Consider the following 18,622-nt stretch of genomic DNA (forward strand, 5'->3'; position numbering starts at 1 on the left):
GGCAGACAGCAGGGACCAGAGGGTGGCCAACCCCTCCTCCCAGGCCTTCTCCCTGCCAGCGGGCTCACATGCTCGGCCCTAACATGCAAGGCTGTTCTCCGTGTGGGCGATCACCGGATAACAACGAGCCACCCTCACACGCACAGAAATGCCGTCACTGGCTCCAGTGGTCAGGTAAATGTTGTCTGGGTCCGCAGGCACACCGCCATCTCTCCTGGTGATGTAGGCAGCCACGTCTTCACGGATGCAGTTGACACCCTGGCTAGCACTGTAAGACCCTGTAAGGCAGCAAGCAAGACAGTGACTAGAGGCAGGATGCCCGGCTCCATGGAGTCGGTAATGTCCACGTAATTAACTGGGGGGGGTTGGGGAGGTCTTGGTGGGGTCCAACTCCCACTACTCTAGGCTCTGGAATTGTGGCAAGCTCCTTAACCACCCATCTGGGCTTCATCCGCCCATCCTCTCATCCATCCATCCACTCACTTATCTACCCACCCACCCATCCACCTGCCCATCTGTTCATCCACCCACCCATCCATCCACTCATCCATCCATCCACCCGGTCTTCACTGGGAACCTACTGTATGTCAAGCAGTATGCTAGGTCCTGGCTTCTAATGAGTTAAATGGTGCCCACAGCTATTTTGCTCACCCTCTTGGGATTTACACACAGTCTTGACAGTAGAGATCATTACAGCTGGGATCGCTATGCTTTTATCACCATCGCCTACACATGGGTCCACAGAACTTGAGGGAATGGGTCAACCCAAAATGGCACCACTGCCAGCCCAGGAGTCCGGAGCCCTGACCAACAGGAACCACATATCCCTGGGGCTACTGGGCATGACCGCCCTACTCCCACCCCATGTCAACAATATCCTCAGGCTGCCATTTTTGATTAAAATCCAGAACACCATTTTTATGAAGTTCAAGAACAGGCAAAGCTAATTTATAAGGCTGGAAGTTAGAACAGTGCTCGCCATTTTAGGGGTGGGGGCACTGACAGTAAGGGACACACAGGAGCCTTCTGCAGTGCCGGAAATGTTCAATATCGTGATCTGGGTGGGGTGACAGGCCTCTACATGTGCAAAAATTATTTAAGCTGTACATTAATATGTGTGCATTTTACTGTCTGTTTCAATAAAAAGTTTTTTAAAATGTTAGGCCACTATGTTTTCAGAAAGAAATTGAAAATAGGTACTCGCACATGCACAAAATCTCTCTGGAAGGAGACCCAAACTGGTGAGGCGAATTCTCTGGGGAAGGGAACCAGGAGGCTGGGGATCAGAGGAGGGGGCCAACTTTTTACTCTATATTCTTTTAGATTGTTTGAATTTTATACCACATTTAAAGAAAACAGCCTATTCCTTCTCAGGCTACTGCAAAACCACCACCAGGAGGCAGCCTGGGGCTCTGGAAAGTAGCCAATTCTCTGGGCCTCAGCACATCACAGTCCTGGCCCCGCACCCAGCAGGTGCAAAGTTTAAGGCTCCTCTGAAAAAGCACCAGCCGGGCTCTGCCTCAGCCTCTGTGCAGCATTGGGCTCACCCTTCCCCTCTGACAGCTGTGAAATGGGTGGGCTGGACCAGTTCTCTAAGGTTCAAATAGCAAACATTAACGTGTAGCAAATCTGGGTGGTGGGCACAGGGTCTTCTGTTACATTATTTTGGGTATTCTAATGCATTTGAAATAGTATGTAAATTGACAAAGTGGGGAGGTGCAAATGCTGGTGTTAGAGAATCCTTCCTCCACTGGGGGACGGATTTGATGTCTCTGAGCTCCCGCGCTCAGAGACCCTCCAGTGCTCCGTATTTCCCCTGCCTTCTTTCAAGGCCCTCCCCTCCACGGGGCCCACCCCACACCAGCCAACCCTCCTCTTCTTCCTGCCTCTAGCTCACCCGCTTCCTTGAATTCCCAGGTCTACCCCCACTGGCAAGCTCCCTGCTCCTGCAAGCCACAGATGCGCCTTTTCCTTTAGATCTTCTGTTACGCTCCAAATCACACTGATCCTTCAGAGCTCAGATCCAGTCTCTCAAGAGGGCTTGTCCTAAAGACTGGCCCCCGCCCCCGCCAGCCTCTCTCCCGGCCTGTAATTCCTCCAGTTATTTCATTTTATACAGATGAAGCCCTGCCTCCTCACGTTGACTGTAAGTTCCTTGAAGGCAGGGACCATTATCTATTTCTTCTGTGCATCTCTGCTAGAGCATCTATCCCCCACCCCCACCCCACTCAGGACCCACTGCCCTGAGACTGATGGCCACCTGTCCCCCACAGCCTACAAACTGGCACCATCACCACTGTCCAACTCCCTAGCCTCATCGCACACCACCACACCAGACCCCTTCACTCTGTCACACTCAGTTCTTGAACCTCAGGGCCTTTGCATACACTATTTCCTCTGCCTGGTATCCATTCGCAGGTTCTCTCTTACTCATCCTCCACACGAATTTGTATGCCACTTTCTCCTTAAACCCTCCCTCAACATTAGAATCCTTTGTAATAACCTAACAGCTCGCTGCTCTTTCTCCAAGAACTCATGAAAACTCGGGATTATGTTTTTGTGTGAATTCTTTTTAATGTTTCTTTCTCCCAAATCTGACAGTGAGCTTCGTGAGCACAGAAACTCCATCCGCCTTGTCCACCAGCGTCCCGCAGTGCCTGGGACACGGCATGTGCTCAGGGAGGGGCTGGACAAGGGCACATAGCTCCCACCTCCCCAGGTGTGTCTAGGTTTCACCTCAATACCTGAGAACTGAATTACCCATCAAACAGAAAATAAACGAAGCCCCAGAAAGAAGTAATTTTAAACGGCATGATAAAAACACGTCTGGGTGAGCTCTAAGCCCTCGTGTACGCATGTAACAATCCCCCCTCAGGTCAGGGTGGCCCTGAGGCATCATGACATTTTCCTTTTCCTTTGCTTCTGTGGGTAGGTGTTCAGGCCGCCCAAAGCTTAGTCCCCAAGGCTTAGTCAACGGACAACACTGCCTCACGTGTCCCTGCAATGGGCAGGGCCTGGTGGTGACCCCCAGGGGCAAGGCTTCTCCATACCTGACAAGGGGCTTTAGCACCCACGTCAACCTTCCTCGCAAGCCCAGGAGGTGAGTACCAAGTACTCCTGGTTCAAGGAGGAGAGCGGCTCAGAGAACACCTACCTCACCTGTCCTCAGGAGCTCCTCAGAACTCAGCGCAGGTCCCAAAACCCCCCCACCATCCTCTTGCTACGACACCCAAGAGAGGACTCACACGGACATGGCCTCCCACCCTGACACCTGCAGCCCTGGCTGACATAGCGTTTCAAAAACTCGTTGATGAGGCTTAGTAGGTGGAACAAAGATCCCCTCCCCCTTCCCCAGACATTCACGGCAGACACGCAGAAGGCAAACGCCCTCTTTCCCCGCCTCTCCGTGGCGGCTTCCAGGAGCCTCAGGCCCGTGGCCATGGGGTTTTGAGAAGCACCTTTGTCCTCTGGGCTGGGCAGAGGGTGCAGAAGGAAAGGAGCCTGGAGGCCTCTGGCCTGCTGGGGTGCTCTCTGCCAGCTTGTGGTTAAGCCTCGCCACACAAGGTGCTGGCCCACACCCCATCCAGGCTGGCAGGCAGGAAAGCAAGGGGCAGCTGGCCCCTTCCCGAGAGGGACAGCAGACAGGACAGTGCCCAGACTCAGACAGCGGGCTGTGGGGTGACCACAGCAGGAAGGTAAGCACAGGGCTCTCAATAAAGGGACAGAGCAGAGAAAGGGGAGGGGAGAGGCAGGGAGACGACAGAGAGGCCAAAGGTGGCTGATCCCCTGCTGAGCAAGCCACAAGAATCCCTGTCCCACCTTCTAGAACATTCAAGTGTGTGTCCTAGAAAAGCTTTAAGAAAAACTGTTTTCTTCAGGGCAAGGGAAGCCGGATCCCCTCTGCAGGCCCTGGGTGAAGGAATGGGGCAAAAGTAAACAGAGAAAAGAACATGAGATGAGAACAAAGAGCAAAAGGCCCAGGCAGGAGAGAGAATATCATTTTCACACACAGGGCCACATTCTGGGGCCTCCCTCCTCCGAGCCCTCTGGGGCTGGGCGTGCTCCCTCCGTGAGGAGGCAGAGTCGGGGTGTGGGCTCCCAGCAGAGAGGAGCAAAGGCCGGGGTGATGGGAACACAAGGAGATGGAGGGGGGATGGCACGGGCAGAACAGAGGGAACCACCAAAGGGGCCAGAGGCATCTCCCAGCACTCCCCTCCCCACAGGTGACCGCCACCTCCCAGGCCACGCAGGACGTGTGTTCGGAGCTTCGGGCTGCAGAGAGGCGAGAAGGCTGGACAAAGCTGGGCACTGCTTCCACTTGGCCCCCGTCGCTATGGCCAGTCACCGGGTTAAAACCTGCTCTGACAGAGGGCTCAGCTGTCAAAGGCGGCCCTCAGGTGTAAAACCAAAATCCAGCCAAATGCAGGCACTTGCAGCTGAAGTGCCCCAATTCACCAAAAGATGGCATTGACCTCGTCAGCTCAGCAAACAGGAGGCCAACAGAGCTCGGATGAGAAGGGGAACACTATTTTTCATTTACTCTGCATGTCAGCCACCCCACACACATTCACACATTCACTCACACGCATAACCCTCCACTCGGGGCTGGGGCCGAGGCCCACACCGAGAACACATGTTCGTTTCATGCCCTCTGGGATCTGGCAAGTCGGGGCCTCACCCAGGCTGTTCCCGCCACAAGCCTGTAGGATCCGCCGGGCTCGTTTCTTAGCATCTTCTGGAAAGCTGGGGCTATCCAGCAGGTTTGGGTAGGTGCAGAGTGCCATCACCTGGGGGAACAGAGGCACAGGCTGGGCTCCCAGTGCCCCCCACCCAAAGCCCCAGGAGGAGCGTGAAGGATACTGGGCCAGGGAGGGCGTGACGATGACAACTCTGGGGGACACTGCTGCAGCAGGCCTGGGTGGGGAGGACGACAGTGGGCTTTCTGCAGCAGAAGGGGAGATGGTGAGAGGTGGGGCACATTGTGACCTGGGCTTGAGGCCCCAGGGTGGTCTGCCAGAAGAGGAGCCAGGGAACAGAAGGAGGCTGCTGCTCAGCCCTGGCCCCAACTCTTCCACAAAGGATGGTGGCTCACACACTCAAGGCCACAAGAACCAGGGGTCTCCGGAGCAGGGGGCCAGCGCTGAGCAGGCAGGTGAAGCCCCAGCTGACAGCAGCAGGACTGCACAGACTCTCCCCCATGCCCCGGGCCCTCCTCCTCATCCCTCACCATCACTCACTTTCCTGGCCAGACCTGGTCAGCGCTCTCATCTCCATAACAGAGAAAATCACCCTAACCTCACAAATTAAGAGGATTAAGCAAGGAAATGTTTGCAGAAGTGCTGGTAAAGCCTAGCTCGCCAGGCAAGTCTCAGCTGGCAGCTTATGAGCCAGGCCAGGAGCACTCAGGGGGTCGGGCTTATGGCTCTGGCGCCAGCTTGGTGACTTTGGGCAGGCGCAGGCTTCTTGGAGCCCATCTTTTCTTCACTTGTACGGTGGGCAGTGACCCGGACTGCCCACCTCCCAGGGGCACTTGGGAAGCTCAGAGGAGGTGCGTGAAGGCTGGAGGAGGCCGGCACCAGGTGGGAGGCTGGGCCTGCCGTGGCCCGTGGTGGGGCTGGATTTGGGAATGCATCAGCCAGCCAGAAAAGGCTGAGGTGACAGGAGCCTGCTCGTGCCCTGAGGCCCAGGCGTGTGTGGGGAATCTCTGCTGGGAGGGGTCACTTTCGGCCTCTCCCCTCCAAAGCTACGTGCTTCCAAGACAAGCTTCCAGGACAGCCAGGCCCCTGACCTCCTCCCACCTCCACTCCCCTGGCAGAGCCGCTCTGTTCAGTCTCCCCTGTTCTCTGTTTGCTCTGACCCATTTCCCCACCCTGGGCCCAGCTCAGGGCCTCTGACACTCATGGGAGCTGGCCTGCTCCTGAGATCAGCAGCGGTGGCCAGGGGAGGGAGGTGCAGCAGACGTTCCTCAGGTCAGTGCCGGCCTCGGCTCTTCTCCCCCAGGCCCTGTGTGCACTCCCCGAGGGGCTGCAGGCTGAGGACCCCAGCCCCTCCTACCCCTCTGCCCAGAGAGTGGGGCAGGGTGGCCCCTTTGTGCCAGCCCCTGCAGCAGGAGACACGAACAGGGAAAAGGGCACTGGGGGGCTCAGCTTCGCTGCCGGCCCCAGCCTAAGAACCTGAGCCACATACAAGGACCATACTTCGCTCCAAAACAGGCCCCAGTCCTCCTGGAACAAGCTCTCCCCACAGCCGGCCTCCAGCCTCTGTTCAGGTGGCCCTAGGGCCCTCTCCCATCCTGTTGTTTTTCCCTCCAGCCCACCAATCCCATCATGTCAGCCCACGCGGCATCCTTGTAGTCAGTGCTCAAACTGAAACCCTGAAACCTGCCTCCTGGAGATCTCAGGAGTGAGCCGGTCACACGGGCAGGCAGCCTGGAGAGCAGCAGCTGACTACGGCTGCCATGCACCATGCTCTCCTGCTGGCCATGGGCGAGGCCTTTACCCCCTCATTGCCCCACAAGGCCCCCAGCAGTCCTCTGAGGCCATTCTCTGACGATCCCCACTTGTTCAAAGCCACCCAGCTGCTAAGCAGCAGAGCCAACACTCAAACCTTGGGTGTCTCACTTGGGAAGCTGTATCTGGACCCCCACACGCCACCTCCCAGCCCACTGGGCCTCTTCCTCTCCTGCCCACCTCTCTGTTGCCCTCACCCATCAAGCTTGAATGCAGCACCCAGGACCACGCACCGGGGAAGAGCAGCCCTGGGCCTCGTACACCAGAGCAACCCCAACATGGGTTCAGGAGCTTGAGACCACTTTGGAAGGGGAGGAGGCTGAGGGAGAGAACAAGGGCACAGCAGGCACTGCAGGGGCTGCTACCCCAACGGCACCCACTGTGGGATTCGGTGCCTGCTGTGTCCTGAGGGGGCCTGACAGGCAAGGAGGCAGAGGTGGGAGGAGATGGCCCTCCCACCCCCGGTCCCCTGCTCTCCCAGGGGCCTCTGCTCCTGAGGGCCAGCTTACCTGTCGGAGGAAGGTGATTGGCTGCTGGCCCATGGCCTGGGCGTCCCCAATGTTGGCACGGATGACCTCCGTGAACGGTTTTTTGATACCCTGAGCAGAGAGAAGGCAACAGGTGGTTAGAGACTCTCAGACCGTAGATTCCAGAGGTCACGCAGTGCTCCCACGGGATATTAATAAGCAACCCTATTTTCAGCCTTATCAGGTATCAGACATAATGCCAAACTCTTGACATGCCTGACTCCATTTAACCTTCACAACCACCCGTGAGGAAAAACCAGTATTAATCTCATTTACAGATGAGGAAATTGAGGGTTCAAAAGGTTAAGCAACTTGCCCCAAGTCACATAATTGATAAACACAAGTACTGGGACTGAAGCCAGACTCAAAGATGACTCTTCTTAACCACTGTGCCCCCCGTATCCCACTTTCTGAGAAGGCTGGAAGAGCTTCCCCGGGCCGCTGGAGCACCCAGGGGCAGCCGCAGGTCCGCAGCCTGACCTTTGCCTCACAGGGATGTCTAAAGGAGGGCCCTGTGCAAACATGGTGGGAGGGAGCAGGGGTCAGCAGCGGCAGAAGCCAGGCGTCAGGGAGAGGAGCCCACCCTTCCGGCCCACCCTTAAGCGCAGCTCCCCGACAGCCTGAGTCAACGGCCAGGGGCACTGCAGCCACCTCTCCTCCGGAAAACACATCAGCAGGGACCTCACAGGTCTTCCCTTGCAACCTTGGCTTTGAAGAACGAAGAATGAGCCCTGGGCTAATTTTCACATTTTTTAAAAAAAGCATCAGGGATGAAAAGACTGGCTGAAGAGTAAAACTGAGGTCACTATCTGAGCACTGTGTTTAGCACAGAAGAGAGATCACACGGCGAGGGGGAACTCAGAGACCCCAGCGAGGGCGTCACTGGGAGGTGACTGAAGTCCACCCTTGCTGCTGCAAAGGAGAAAATGCAGTTTGGATAGAGGAAGGTGGGGACCTGGAAACGTGGGAATTCCACACAGCTGCCTGATAAATCCAGAATTAGCCACTGGAAGAGTTAGAATCAACAGCAGGTTCAAGGACCTCCCAGGGCAGCTGAAAGGATTATCTGAGACAAACAGTGTGACAGCACTTGGCAGAGTACAAATGTCATCATCTTACAAAGCCGGACCAGGAACGAGGTCGCGAGGGTCATGACAGAGGGAGGTGGCGGGGCGAGGAGGTGGCAGTGCCAACGGGTGGCCTGGGTACAAGGCCTGGCCACCTTCCCGTCTCCAGCTGCCTTTTCCCCAAAGGCACCCTAAATACAAGTTTTAAAGATACAATTCTATGGTTGTGACATTTGTCTTTTTCTCCATTTCACACAATATGTGAATAAAAGCAACTTTAGAAAACTTTCTTTTTTTAATCAGTAATATACACCTTAAGTAAAACCAGTGGGCTTAAGGGATGAGAGCAGCTGCCAACCAGTCTTCCCGAACCTCATTTGCTGCCCCTCAGCCCCTCCCATACAAAATTCTCCAGCTGCCTCTGGAGTGACGACACATGGGGGGCTGAAGAGGGCACCCCAGAAATAGCCCTGGACCTTCAAAAACAGGGCCCTGTAACTCTCCAAAAGCTGTTCCTGGGGGGAAATGAGGCCTTTTAATTCCCTTGTGCCCCTTCTACCAAGTTCTTGAGGGTTGGGCAATATAGAAAGAGGTTCCTGGGGGCTTGGAGAAGCAGCCAGTGTCCAGAGGGCCAGTGCCCCCCACTGCTCTGGGGCTAGGCCAGGGATGAGAGCAGGCACCCTGGAGACAGGCTGTGGGGCGTGTGTCCTCAGGGGTCATCCCAAAGGCAAGCACCAAGGATGGGGATGTGGGAGTGACCCAGGCCACTGTGTGCAAAGCAGCAGGCCTGAGCCACCCCTTGGCACTGGCCTGGGCTCCTGGCACAGGAGCCTCTGACAGTCTGACTGAACTGCCACAGCCCCCCAGGCCCAGCCAGCTGAACGCAGGTGATTTCCATGGTGTGGCACAGTCCATTCCCCGGTAGGGAGTAAATTTGTCACAGTCGAGGGCCAGGAAACAACATACAGCTGCGGGACCTTGGCCAGCCCAATGAAGGGAGAGAATACTGCCTGGAACAGAGCCCTGGATGTCCCTTTCCCGTGCCCTCCCCCTGCCCTGCTCAACCAAGGAGGGGCCTGCTGACAAGAAGCCTGGGAACACTGAACATCCCCTTTCTTGGGTCTGGGTGCCCGCAGACCCCAGACACTCTGCTATGATTGATGAGCTGCGGGGGTGGGAAAATGGCTCCCTTGAATGGGCAGGGGACCAGCCTACCCAGAGAAGGGCCTCCATACAGAGGCTGTTCTGGGCAGAATCCTGCATCTAGGCACACGAGGTCTACAAGGGCTGGAAAATACCAGGGAGGCAGGGGCAGACTCCTGCCCACAGTGACTCATCCAGGCGTGGCAGGCACACTCAATGGTGACCTGGCCTCGGCCCAGCCCCCAGGAGCCCACCAGGTCAGCACGTAGCATCCTAGTTCCCTCCCACACATCCTAGAGCTCTCCTTTCTAATCCACTTGCACCCATCCTGCCCAGAGACACCTCTCTGTGGGGTAGAGAAGAGGTCCTACCCAGGGGGGCTCCCTTCCCACCATTCAGCTCAAGTAGGGATCCGGGGAGCAGGTCCCCAGGCCCTGGGGATGGCGTATTTCAGAGAGCATTAGTGGGGAGAAGGAGAAAAGAGTTATCATTGTCCTTCCCAGTTGACAGGCCCAGCATTACCCTGAGAGTCAAGGGGACGATGGATGATTCTAACAGGCTCAGGCAGTTTCCTAGAGCAAGGGATGGCTTGTCATTTCATGTGACAGGTGGGGGGAAGGCCTGGTTGGATGGTTACTCCGCAGAGAACCTCCCTCTCATTCAACAACTACTTATGGATCACCCATGCCCCGGGACGGCAGTAAGACAGGAGGGGCCACCACCCTTCAGAGCCCAGGCTGGGCATGGAGGAGGGAGAGAGGGCCTCGTGCAAGGCCCCAAGGCAATGGATGGACCGGGGCAGGCAGGAAGTCCTACAGAGAGCTCCAGAAGGAGGACCCAGAGACTGACTCCAACTAGTCCCCATGGTCCCTGCAAACAGGTACCTTTCACAGCTCAGGAAATCGAGGCTGAGCACAGGGTCTGGCCCCACCACGTGGAAAGACAAGTGAAGCTAGAGAACCCAAGAACAGGATGAAGAAATCAGGCGGGAGGAGCTCCAAGGGCCGAGCTTCCTAGCCACTGCAGCAGGGAAGGCTGGGTGTCGGCCCCTGGGCTCTGGGGGTCTGTGAAGGGTCAACCGTAGAAGCTGAAAAGCAGGGATGAAAGTTGAAGGGGCTCCAAACAGGATAATTCATGACAGCAAGGCCGAGGCAGGAGAGCAAACCCGGCAGAGCAGGTTCCCAGACCCAGAGAGACTCAGGAGGAAGGCAGGGAAAGAGGGACCCTTGGCACTCCTCCCCAAGGAACTCTCCTTAGCATGAGAACAAAGACTCTTAAGAGTTCTAATTCGCTTCTAGCTGCACCATCACTAACATCTGAAACTAGTCTTTAGGAGAGAGAAATGGACCCCATTTTGCAGAGGAATAAACTGAGGCCAAGGTGCTCTGAACGACTTGTCTGAGGCCCACAGCACATGAAGGCAAAGCCCAGGATGCAGGTCCGTGGTGACCTGGGCAGGGTGGGCAGGTGGAGGGTTCATCCCATCAGAAGCCTACACTACAAGTTTCTTTATTTTAAAGTAGCATCTAAACTCTAACAAAAATGACCAATGAGCTTTCACCACCTGTGCTCAGCATGCCCAAGGCTTCCAGTCTTGGCTCTCTGCTAACTGGAACCCTGAACTCCAGCACCCTCTGTTTCTCTCTCTGTTTAGAGGCAGCACACACTGAGTTAACAGTACAGTCACATGTTGCTTAACGACGGGGACGCGTTCTGAGAAATGCATTGTTAGGTCATTTCCTCATTGTGCAAACACCATAGGGTGTACCTACACAAACCTACATGGTAGAGCCTACTACACACCCAGGCTATATGGTCCTAACCTTATGGGACCACTGTCGCATATGCGGTCAGTCCTTGACCGAAACGTCGTTATGTGGCACAGGACTGCAGTAATCAGTTTTTCCTTCTATTCATGCATGTTTTGCTCCAACAGTGCGTACTTTCACTAATAGAAATAAAGTCATCCCTCTGTCTCCACTTGTGCCAACCTCCTCCCCTCCTCCAATAAAGCAAAGGAAGAAGAAGCAGGTTGAGGAAGAACTGACAGATCTTTTCCAGACTCCTACTAATTGCAGCTTATTTTAAGTGCTGCCCCCAATGAACATCGGGATCTGAAAAGCTGACAGGTTCTCCCTCTTGGAGCTGCTGTCAGGGAGAAACAGGGCTTACCTGAGAGCACACAGACTAGCTGGAGGAGGCCTCAGTGAATGGTCCCTGTCACACCCACTTAGCCAACCTCCCCTCCACCTTCAGGCTCTCCTGAGCATTTTCCACTCCTACCACAGAAGCAAGAAGGATGGGACTCGCCCAGCAAGCCACCCCAAAGTCAAACACCAGCCCACGTGTCCAGCCCAACAGCCGGTACTGTTTGCAGAGCACCTGGCAAAATGATTCGGTAAGGCAGCATCAAGGCCTTGGTACCACTGGGAGCCATCTCAGGGTCCCCAGGACACCTTCAGATGGACAAGGAGGTACAGAAGTCAGGGTAGGGGGGAACCCGGGGCCCACCAAGCCACCTCCCTTCATTTATACACTAGGGAAACCAAAGTCCAGGGGGATCTGAGATTCACTCCAAGTCACCCTACTTCCTACAAATCCTTGCCCATCCCATTTCTAACCAAATCAAAGCCTTTATAACATCAGTCATTTTGATCACTACAGTTCGAAACAGAGGTAGAAAAACAGAGGTCAAGCCAAGCCAAGTGAAAAAAAAAAAGAAAGAAATGACTGGGAAAATACAACTGTCTCAGAGGGGGCACTGTTTAAGCTAGCAAAGCAGAGGGCGGCTGTCTCCCAAGAATGAAAGGTTTCAGTGAGGCTACGCTGGCTTGGCCGGGGCCGTGTCTCCAGCACCTAGAGCCAGGCAACTGAGACTCAGCCAAGTGAGAAGAGAACAAGAAGGGACGAGCTTGAATGAAAGCACCAGAGAACGCAGGTGGACAGACAGAACGTCTCAACTGACTCAGGGGTAGGGTATAGGGGTGTGAGGCATCTGTCCCAGAAATCATAGGGTGTTTCTGCCCCAAAAGACCAAGAAATTTGTCCACCTCAATCATTGAGCCATAACCTGCTGGAAACCCTCCCTGGTTCCCCACTTCACACCAAAACTTTGCACCATAAAGCTCTGAAGCTGGTACACAAGACGCTAGTCCACCTTTTCCATCTCATTCATCTCCCATATCCCTTTGCCAGTGCTCTCCAAACAGCACCAATCCCTTTCCCCAAAGGCCCAGAACTTCCCAACCTTCTGTCTTTGCTCACAGTCCTGCTCCAACCTGGACTGCTCTCACATTTTCTCCACTTGCTAAAAAATCCTATCAATCCTTACAGAGTTTGGGGAGGAAAGGCTCAGGCCCAGAGAACAATATGGCGGTCAGCTTCCTGAAGGCAAAGACAGCGCCCCTTTCTGTCCTCATCATCCTCATACTTCATGGAGCCCACACCCAACTTGCTATTTAGCAAAAGGTAGAGATAATCCTTGGAATCCAAGAAATCAGCCGTAAAGTGATAGCCCAGGAACAACTTAATCTCAGCTTTGTTTTAACAGGGGGACTGTTGTCTCAAGGAGGGCCAGTTGCGGTCTGCCAGATATCAACAAGAAGCAAAGCAACAAAAACCGGTGTTCTCTGCCCCTGAACCACCTCTGGGCCAGGAAGGCATAGAAACCCAGCCAGCCGTTGTGGATCAAACTTTAAACTTAGCCCTGCAAGAAGTCAGAGGGAGACGCTAGACTCTGACTTGTCCAGCTCACTGTTTGAGTCAGCAGAACTGGGTGTCCCAATGAGGTCTCAGCCAGCAATGAGCTCATCTAATCTCCAAAGTCCCCGTGGGAATGGGGACCAAGTGTTGTGGTCCCCCCACGACTTCCTCCCATGCATTCAAGGGACACTAAGTGACCAATTCACCCCTGAGACATCCAATTCTAGTGCCTCTAAGGGCAAGATCAAGGAACACTCCCCCACCCCCATTTTGGGTTAGAACTATCTTGAGCAAGCAGCTGGGTGACTATTTCCACAGTTCTTATAGATCTTAGGAGTATTTACTTTTTTCACATTACCCCTCTCGACTCCGCCTCCTGAATTCCACTCAGATTAGAACTCTGTCCTACAGGGGCATCTCCTACACCCACCCCAGCCACCCCTCTTGTAGGGGGGCAGAAATCACTTCTGGGTGTGTGGTCACTTTACACACAGCTGTGAATTCAAGCCAGGATCCCAGCCAGCCAGCCACCAAGACGAAGAAAGTCCCAGGGCCATGCTACCAAGGCCCAAAAGGCCCAAGCCTCTGACTACCCATTGGGGGTGACTGTGTCCTCAGAGAACAAAATGTGGCTGTCAATCAAGGTTCCAGAAGAGGACTAAAGGAAGGACTGTGCAGGACCCCCTCCACACCCCTACTCTTGTCAGGGAACCATTCCCGGCAGAATGACCCAAAAGGTATCAGAGAGAGAAAGAAAAAGCTTCGGGAACAAACGCAAGTCTCCTCAGAGACTCCCTGCCCTACTACCTAAAGTGATCTCCTTCCCACCACTGCCATCCAGCACCCCCATTTCACAGCTCCTCCATTTTACTTCCTTCAAAGCACTTATTCACTATCTGAAATTTTCTAGTTTTTTCTTTACTGCTTGTTGCTGTCCCCCCTCCCCCGCAGTGGATCTTGGTTCCACGCGGGTAGGACAGCCACATAACGAGCAGCGCCTGGCACTCCGGGTCCCTCAATTAAAATTGATGAATTCAGTTCAACAAGTGAACCGTATCTGAAGGCCTTACTTCGTGCCAGGTGCCGGGCACTAGTGGGTGAAGGGATGGGAGGAGGGCATTCTCCTGTTTTAGCCAAGCTTGGCCGAAAGAAGGAGCTGGCCACGGGGATGGAAGGCGGTCCCGCGGGGGGACCCCAGCAGGGGACAGCTGCTGCTCTTCCCCCCATCAGCGTCCCCTGCCCCCTCCGCCCGGCCCTCCAGCCCCGGGGTCCGCGGCGCCCGCGCTCACCCGCTGCAGCTCGTTCTCGATCTCGACGGCCTTGAGCACGATGGGTCCCCGCACCGCGTACTCCACCGCCTTCACCTGCGGGTTCATGGACTCGAGCGTAAGGATGCGCTCGCGCCGGCTCCGCTCGGGCCGCACCTTGAGCACCGCGGAGGCCTCAGCGGCCGCGCTGCTCTGACTACGGCTCCAGGGTCCGGGGGTCCGGGGGCAGCAGCCCCGCCGGACCAGCGCCGCCGCCCGCTGCATAGCGCGCCCGCCCAGAGAAACCTTGGCACAAAAAGAGAAAGAGAACGAACACGTCGCGCACAGCCCAAGGCCGGCACCTGTCCCCCAAGCCCAGACAAGGGCTCTTTCAGCGAGCGGTGCCAGCCTGGCTCCGGGGCTGGGTGCCCATCCCCCGGCGACTCGGACCCTCCACGCGCCACTGCAGAGCCCAAGCGCTGCACAACCGGGTTCTGCAAAGGCTGCGCCCAAGGCATGCATGTACGTGCCTGTCGCCGCCCGGCCACTCCTCGCCGCGCCCGGCTAGCGCGCACGCCTGGAGCGGCTCCCGGGCTCCGGCGCCCCCAGCCGCATCCCAGCGCCCGGAGTCCGCACCGCCCGGCTCCCTGCGCTCGCACACCCACCGCCCGTGAGCCCACCCCGCGCCTGCCCGCTGGCTCCTGGGCCTTGTAGTTCCCCAGCCTGTTTCCGGAGCAGGAGAGGGGAGTTGGCTGAACTACAAGTCCCATAGTGCCCCGCGCTGGCCCGATCGAGGGCCGGGCAGGAGGCGGGAGTGGTCGCTTGGCTCTGCCGGGGCTGGGCGGGCTCTTTGTCCGGGCAGAGGGGATGGGGAGCCGGGCGGGGCCCAGGCAGGGGCTGTCCTCTCAGCCTTCTGCGAATTTAGAGGTATTTGCAGCTTCTGCCTGGAGGCTCATCCCGCCTCCCACTCCCTCCGCCCCCCACCCCCAGCACCTGCAAGGACGCAGGCTGAGAGATGGTGCAGTCCTCGCCCCGAGTTTCATCATCCAGGGCCTGACGGTGGCAGCGGCCGCTCGCCGGGGGCTGGTAGGAAGTGGGGGTTAGGAGTTTGGGACTTGACTGCCACTCTTATCCCTCTGAACGTCGGTTTCCTTGTCACGAAACGGAGATCTGCCCACAGCCTGTAAGGGTGGTGAGAATTAAAGGACCAGCACCTGGCGTATACCAAGTGGTCAGGCTTTTCCTGACCGCTCCGTCTGGAGCCCTCCCCCACCTCCATTACTTCTTTTTGTTTCCTTCAAGGCGTCTGAAATTATCTTGTTTAGATACTTTCTACTGGCGTTTGGTCTACCTCCCCCGTTAACCATAGAAGCTCCAGAAGGTCAGGGCCGGCGTTTTCCCTGTTGCGTATTCACAGCACCTCTAAGGGTTCCCGGCACGTAGTAGGCAGTCAGTAAATATTTGTCGAAGAATGAATGCTCAGCACAGAGTAGCTGTTATTTTTGGCAAAGATATCTCCGGGCAAAGGCACTCTGGCTCAGCCAGAGCGAGTACAGTGCGAGAGTTGGACTGGAAGACATCGAAATGGACCGAGAGGGTGTGGAGAAGTCACCCTCTCTGGGCCCCAGATTCTCTATCTGCAAAAAAAATTGGATTAAATGACATCTGAAGTCCCTTCTGGTCTTGGAAATTCTGTATCTAGGTGTTTTCAGGCAGAAAAACAGTCCAGAGCTCCCTCACCCCAACAAAAACACTCACATTGGATTTGTGAAAGTAGGGGGCAGGAGGCACGTAAAAAACACAGCGGTGTAGGGGAGAAGGTACTACAAAATCTAGGTTTGAGCATGTTACTTAGCCCTTGTAAGCTTCGTTTCTCCATCTGTAAAATGAGGTAACGTACCTCATGGGGCTGTGGGAAAAGTTCAACGAGGTAACTGTAAAAGCTAAGAGTTTGGAACCTCGTGCTGTGGGTTGCTCTTTTTCATCCTTGTCAAGAGAATGCCATATACTTTGATTAAATAATTTGATTACTGATAAAGGGAAAAAGAGGGTGGGAAGAGCAACAGAAACCCAAGATCTCTCTGAGTGTTCCTATGTTGGCAAACTGGTTTGGCTCACTGAGGGCCCTAGAAAGATATTTGGGCTTCTTATCACTGGTTCCACCCCCAGCACCTGTGTCTACACTAGCTCCTTCCCAGCCTCTGTCTCAAGGGCCAGGTATTTAGTCTCCAGGTAAAAGACTCTCCCCCAGGGAGCTTAGCTTCTCTAAGGACTGCACTGCCATCAATGTCACATTCTCACCCGCTCTGCCCAGTTGGGTAGATATACACCCCCACACTCTCCTCCACCTCCAAAACACACTTAACCTTGACCTGCATATGAGGTAAACACAGTCCCTCACTGTTCACCCACGACTTGGTGCACTTCCTGCTGTCTCCACTCCTGAGCAGGAGGGACAGGGGAGCTGGGAGGGAGGGTAGGCATAGAGAGGTAAGCACAAATCATTTTGCACAACTGGGAAAAACAACGCTCAGAACACAGCCCATCTACGTGGGTTCCCACGTCATCATTGCAGAAAACAAGTAGTGCCCCAAATATGTCCTTTGCCAACCTGTCCTGATTGCATAAGAAGAAAGCTCCCTTGCTTTCTTGTGCGCTACACTTGACAATTGCAAAGTACTTTCTTGCCTGTCACTGTATTGAACCTGATAGACATCAATGAAGTAGAAAGGGCAGGCATTGTCCCCATTTTACAGAGGAGACTCAGAGAGATGAAGTGACTTGTTGAGGTGGCACAGTTAAGTGTAGAGCAGGAGCTGTGGCTCCTAACCCAGTGCTGCAGCCCATCCACACAGGGACCTGGCTTATGGAGCTCTCTGGGTGTGGATATCTGAGCTGCCCATCACAATGCACCGAGCCCTTAAGAGACTTTTGGGTGGTAATTGTGATGATGATGGTGGTAACAGTGTGAACTCTGCCTTTATTTTGCCCTCTAGACCAGATTGGGAAGGGGCAGGAGCGGGCTTCTAAATATTGAATATAAAACCTGATTGAAATGGTCATGATGCCCTCCCTGTGCGCTGGAGGAGAGCTTCAAGTACACAGCAAGCTCTTGACGGCCCACACAGTTGGGAGAGTCATATGTTGGCAAGACATGGTGCCAGTCTTCATTCCTTACTGAACAAGTTCGTACTGGGCACCTACCATGCGCCAGGTACTGGAATGAGCTCTGGGACTACAGTGAGTCACACAGACAGTCCCTGCTCACACAGAACATACAGTTTCTTAGGGAAGGCAGATATCAGTTAGATAATCGCACACAGAAATGTCATTTCAAACGGTGATAACTGCTGGGGAGAAAAGGACAGAGTTTTATGAGCACGTAGAGCCCGGGGGTCTGAGGGAAGGTTTACCAGAGGAAGGGGCCTGGCGGGATGATAAGGGATGGCAGTACCGGTGGGTACAGTAGACATGGAGATGTGCCCTCACTCCTCAAGGGCGAACTTGCCTTCAGCCAAGTGGGTGGGGTCAGCAGACAGCCCCCACCTGTCAGTGCCTTCAGGGTCTGCCTCCCCTGCACAAAGCCACCTTGCTGCCACGCCCTCCCTCCAGAAGCCTCTATTCAGTGACTAAGCAAGACTCGGGGGGGGGGCACTGGAGCGGTGTTTGCTCCAGGACTTCCCTAGGAGGTTGGCTGAGGCTTTGGCAGGCCTGCGTCACAGGTTTTCTTTCTCGGCCTGATCCTGCTTCCTCTTACAGGAGTGGATCCTGATATCCATCTTGTACTTCACACTCTGTCTCAGTGTCAGTGGTGAGGCGGACAGTATCCCAGGCCAGGGGCCACTGAAGGCTCACAGGTCTGAGGAACTCCAAGAAGGCTAAGGTGATTGCAAGCACAGTGAGGGAGGGACAGGGCTGGAAGACAGGGGTCAGAGGGGAGCGGTGTTAGCACAGGCAGGCCAGGTCCTGGATGTAAGAATTTTGTTTTTCATCCTAAAAACAGTTAGAAGCCTCTGGAAGGCTTAAAGTAGGGGAGTGACATGATCATATTTATGTTTAAAATTCTGCTTCATGGAGGATGAGTTGGAGGGGGGCAATGGAAGGTACAGGAGGATGAATTATAGCACCAACAAGGTCCAGATGAGAAATGGACAGGCTCTTCTGCATCCCCAGAACCTAGCATGTTCTCAGAATTTTTGTTGAGTGAATGAATGAGGAAGTAGATTATATAAGGTCCATGCTTTGCAGTCCAGCAGGAGATAGGCAGTGTGTGGCTGAGTGTGGTAAGGGCAGCCCTGAGGAGCGCAGAGCAGCCAGCCCTTGGAGTCAGGGAGCGCCATTCCACTGAGCGGGGATGATGAGGAACTTTCATAAATAACCACCGAGCAGAACAGAAAGTGAGAGGGTCTTCCGAGAAGAGCAAATGG

The 18,622-nt window shown here is 55.0% G+C and overlaps 1 protein-coding gene across 2 annotated transcripts in view; it reads right to left on the bottom strand.

The window, feature by feature from the left end:
* The window catches only part of GPT2 (glutamic--pyruvic transaminase 2), a 32,946-nt gene extending 18,098 nt beyond the window's left edge, over positions 1–14,848 (bottom strand). Inside the window, exons 1-5 of one of the 2 annotated variants that reach the window (XM_087420319.1) lie at positions 14,726–14,848; positions 14,238–14,501; positions 7,019–7,108; positions 4,679–4,787; positions 139–278 (exon numbers count right to left, since the gene is read on the bottom strand). In XM_087420319.1, the coding sequence (XP_087276445.1) occupies positions 139–278; positions 4,679–4,787; positions 7,019–7,108; positions 14,238–14,480 (582 nt within the window). In that variant the 5' untranslated portion in view covers positions 14,481–14,501; positions 14,726–14,848. The remainder of the gene's footprint in view (positions 1–138; positions 279–4,678; positions 4,788–7,018; positions 7,109–14,237; positions 14,502–14,725) is intronic. The other variant, XM_087420320.1, reaches the window with a different exon arrangement.
* Positions 14,849–18,622: the final 3,774 nt, after the last annotated feature.

The sequence above is a fragment of the Ceratotherium simum genome, chromosome 30, assembly GCF_057802395.1.
Source record: "Ceratotherium simum simum isolate JZ-2026a chromosome 30, ASM5780239v1, whole genome shotgun sequence".
Classification (NCBI taxonomy): domain Eukaryota; kingdom Metazoa; phylum Chordata; class Mammalia; order Perissodactyla; family Rhinocerotidae; genus Ceratotherium; species Ceratotherium simum.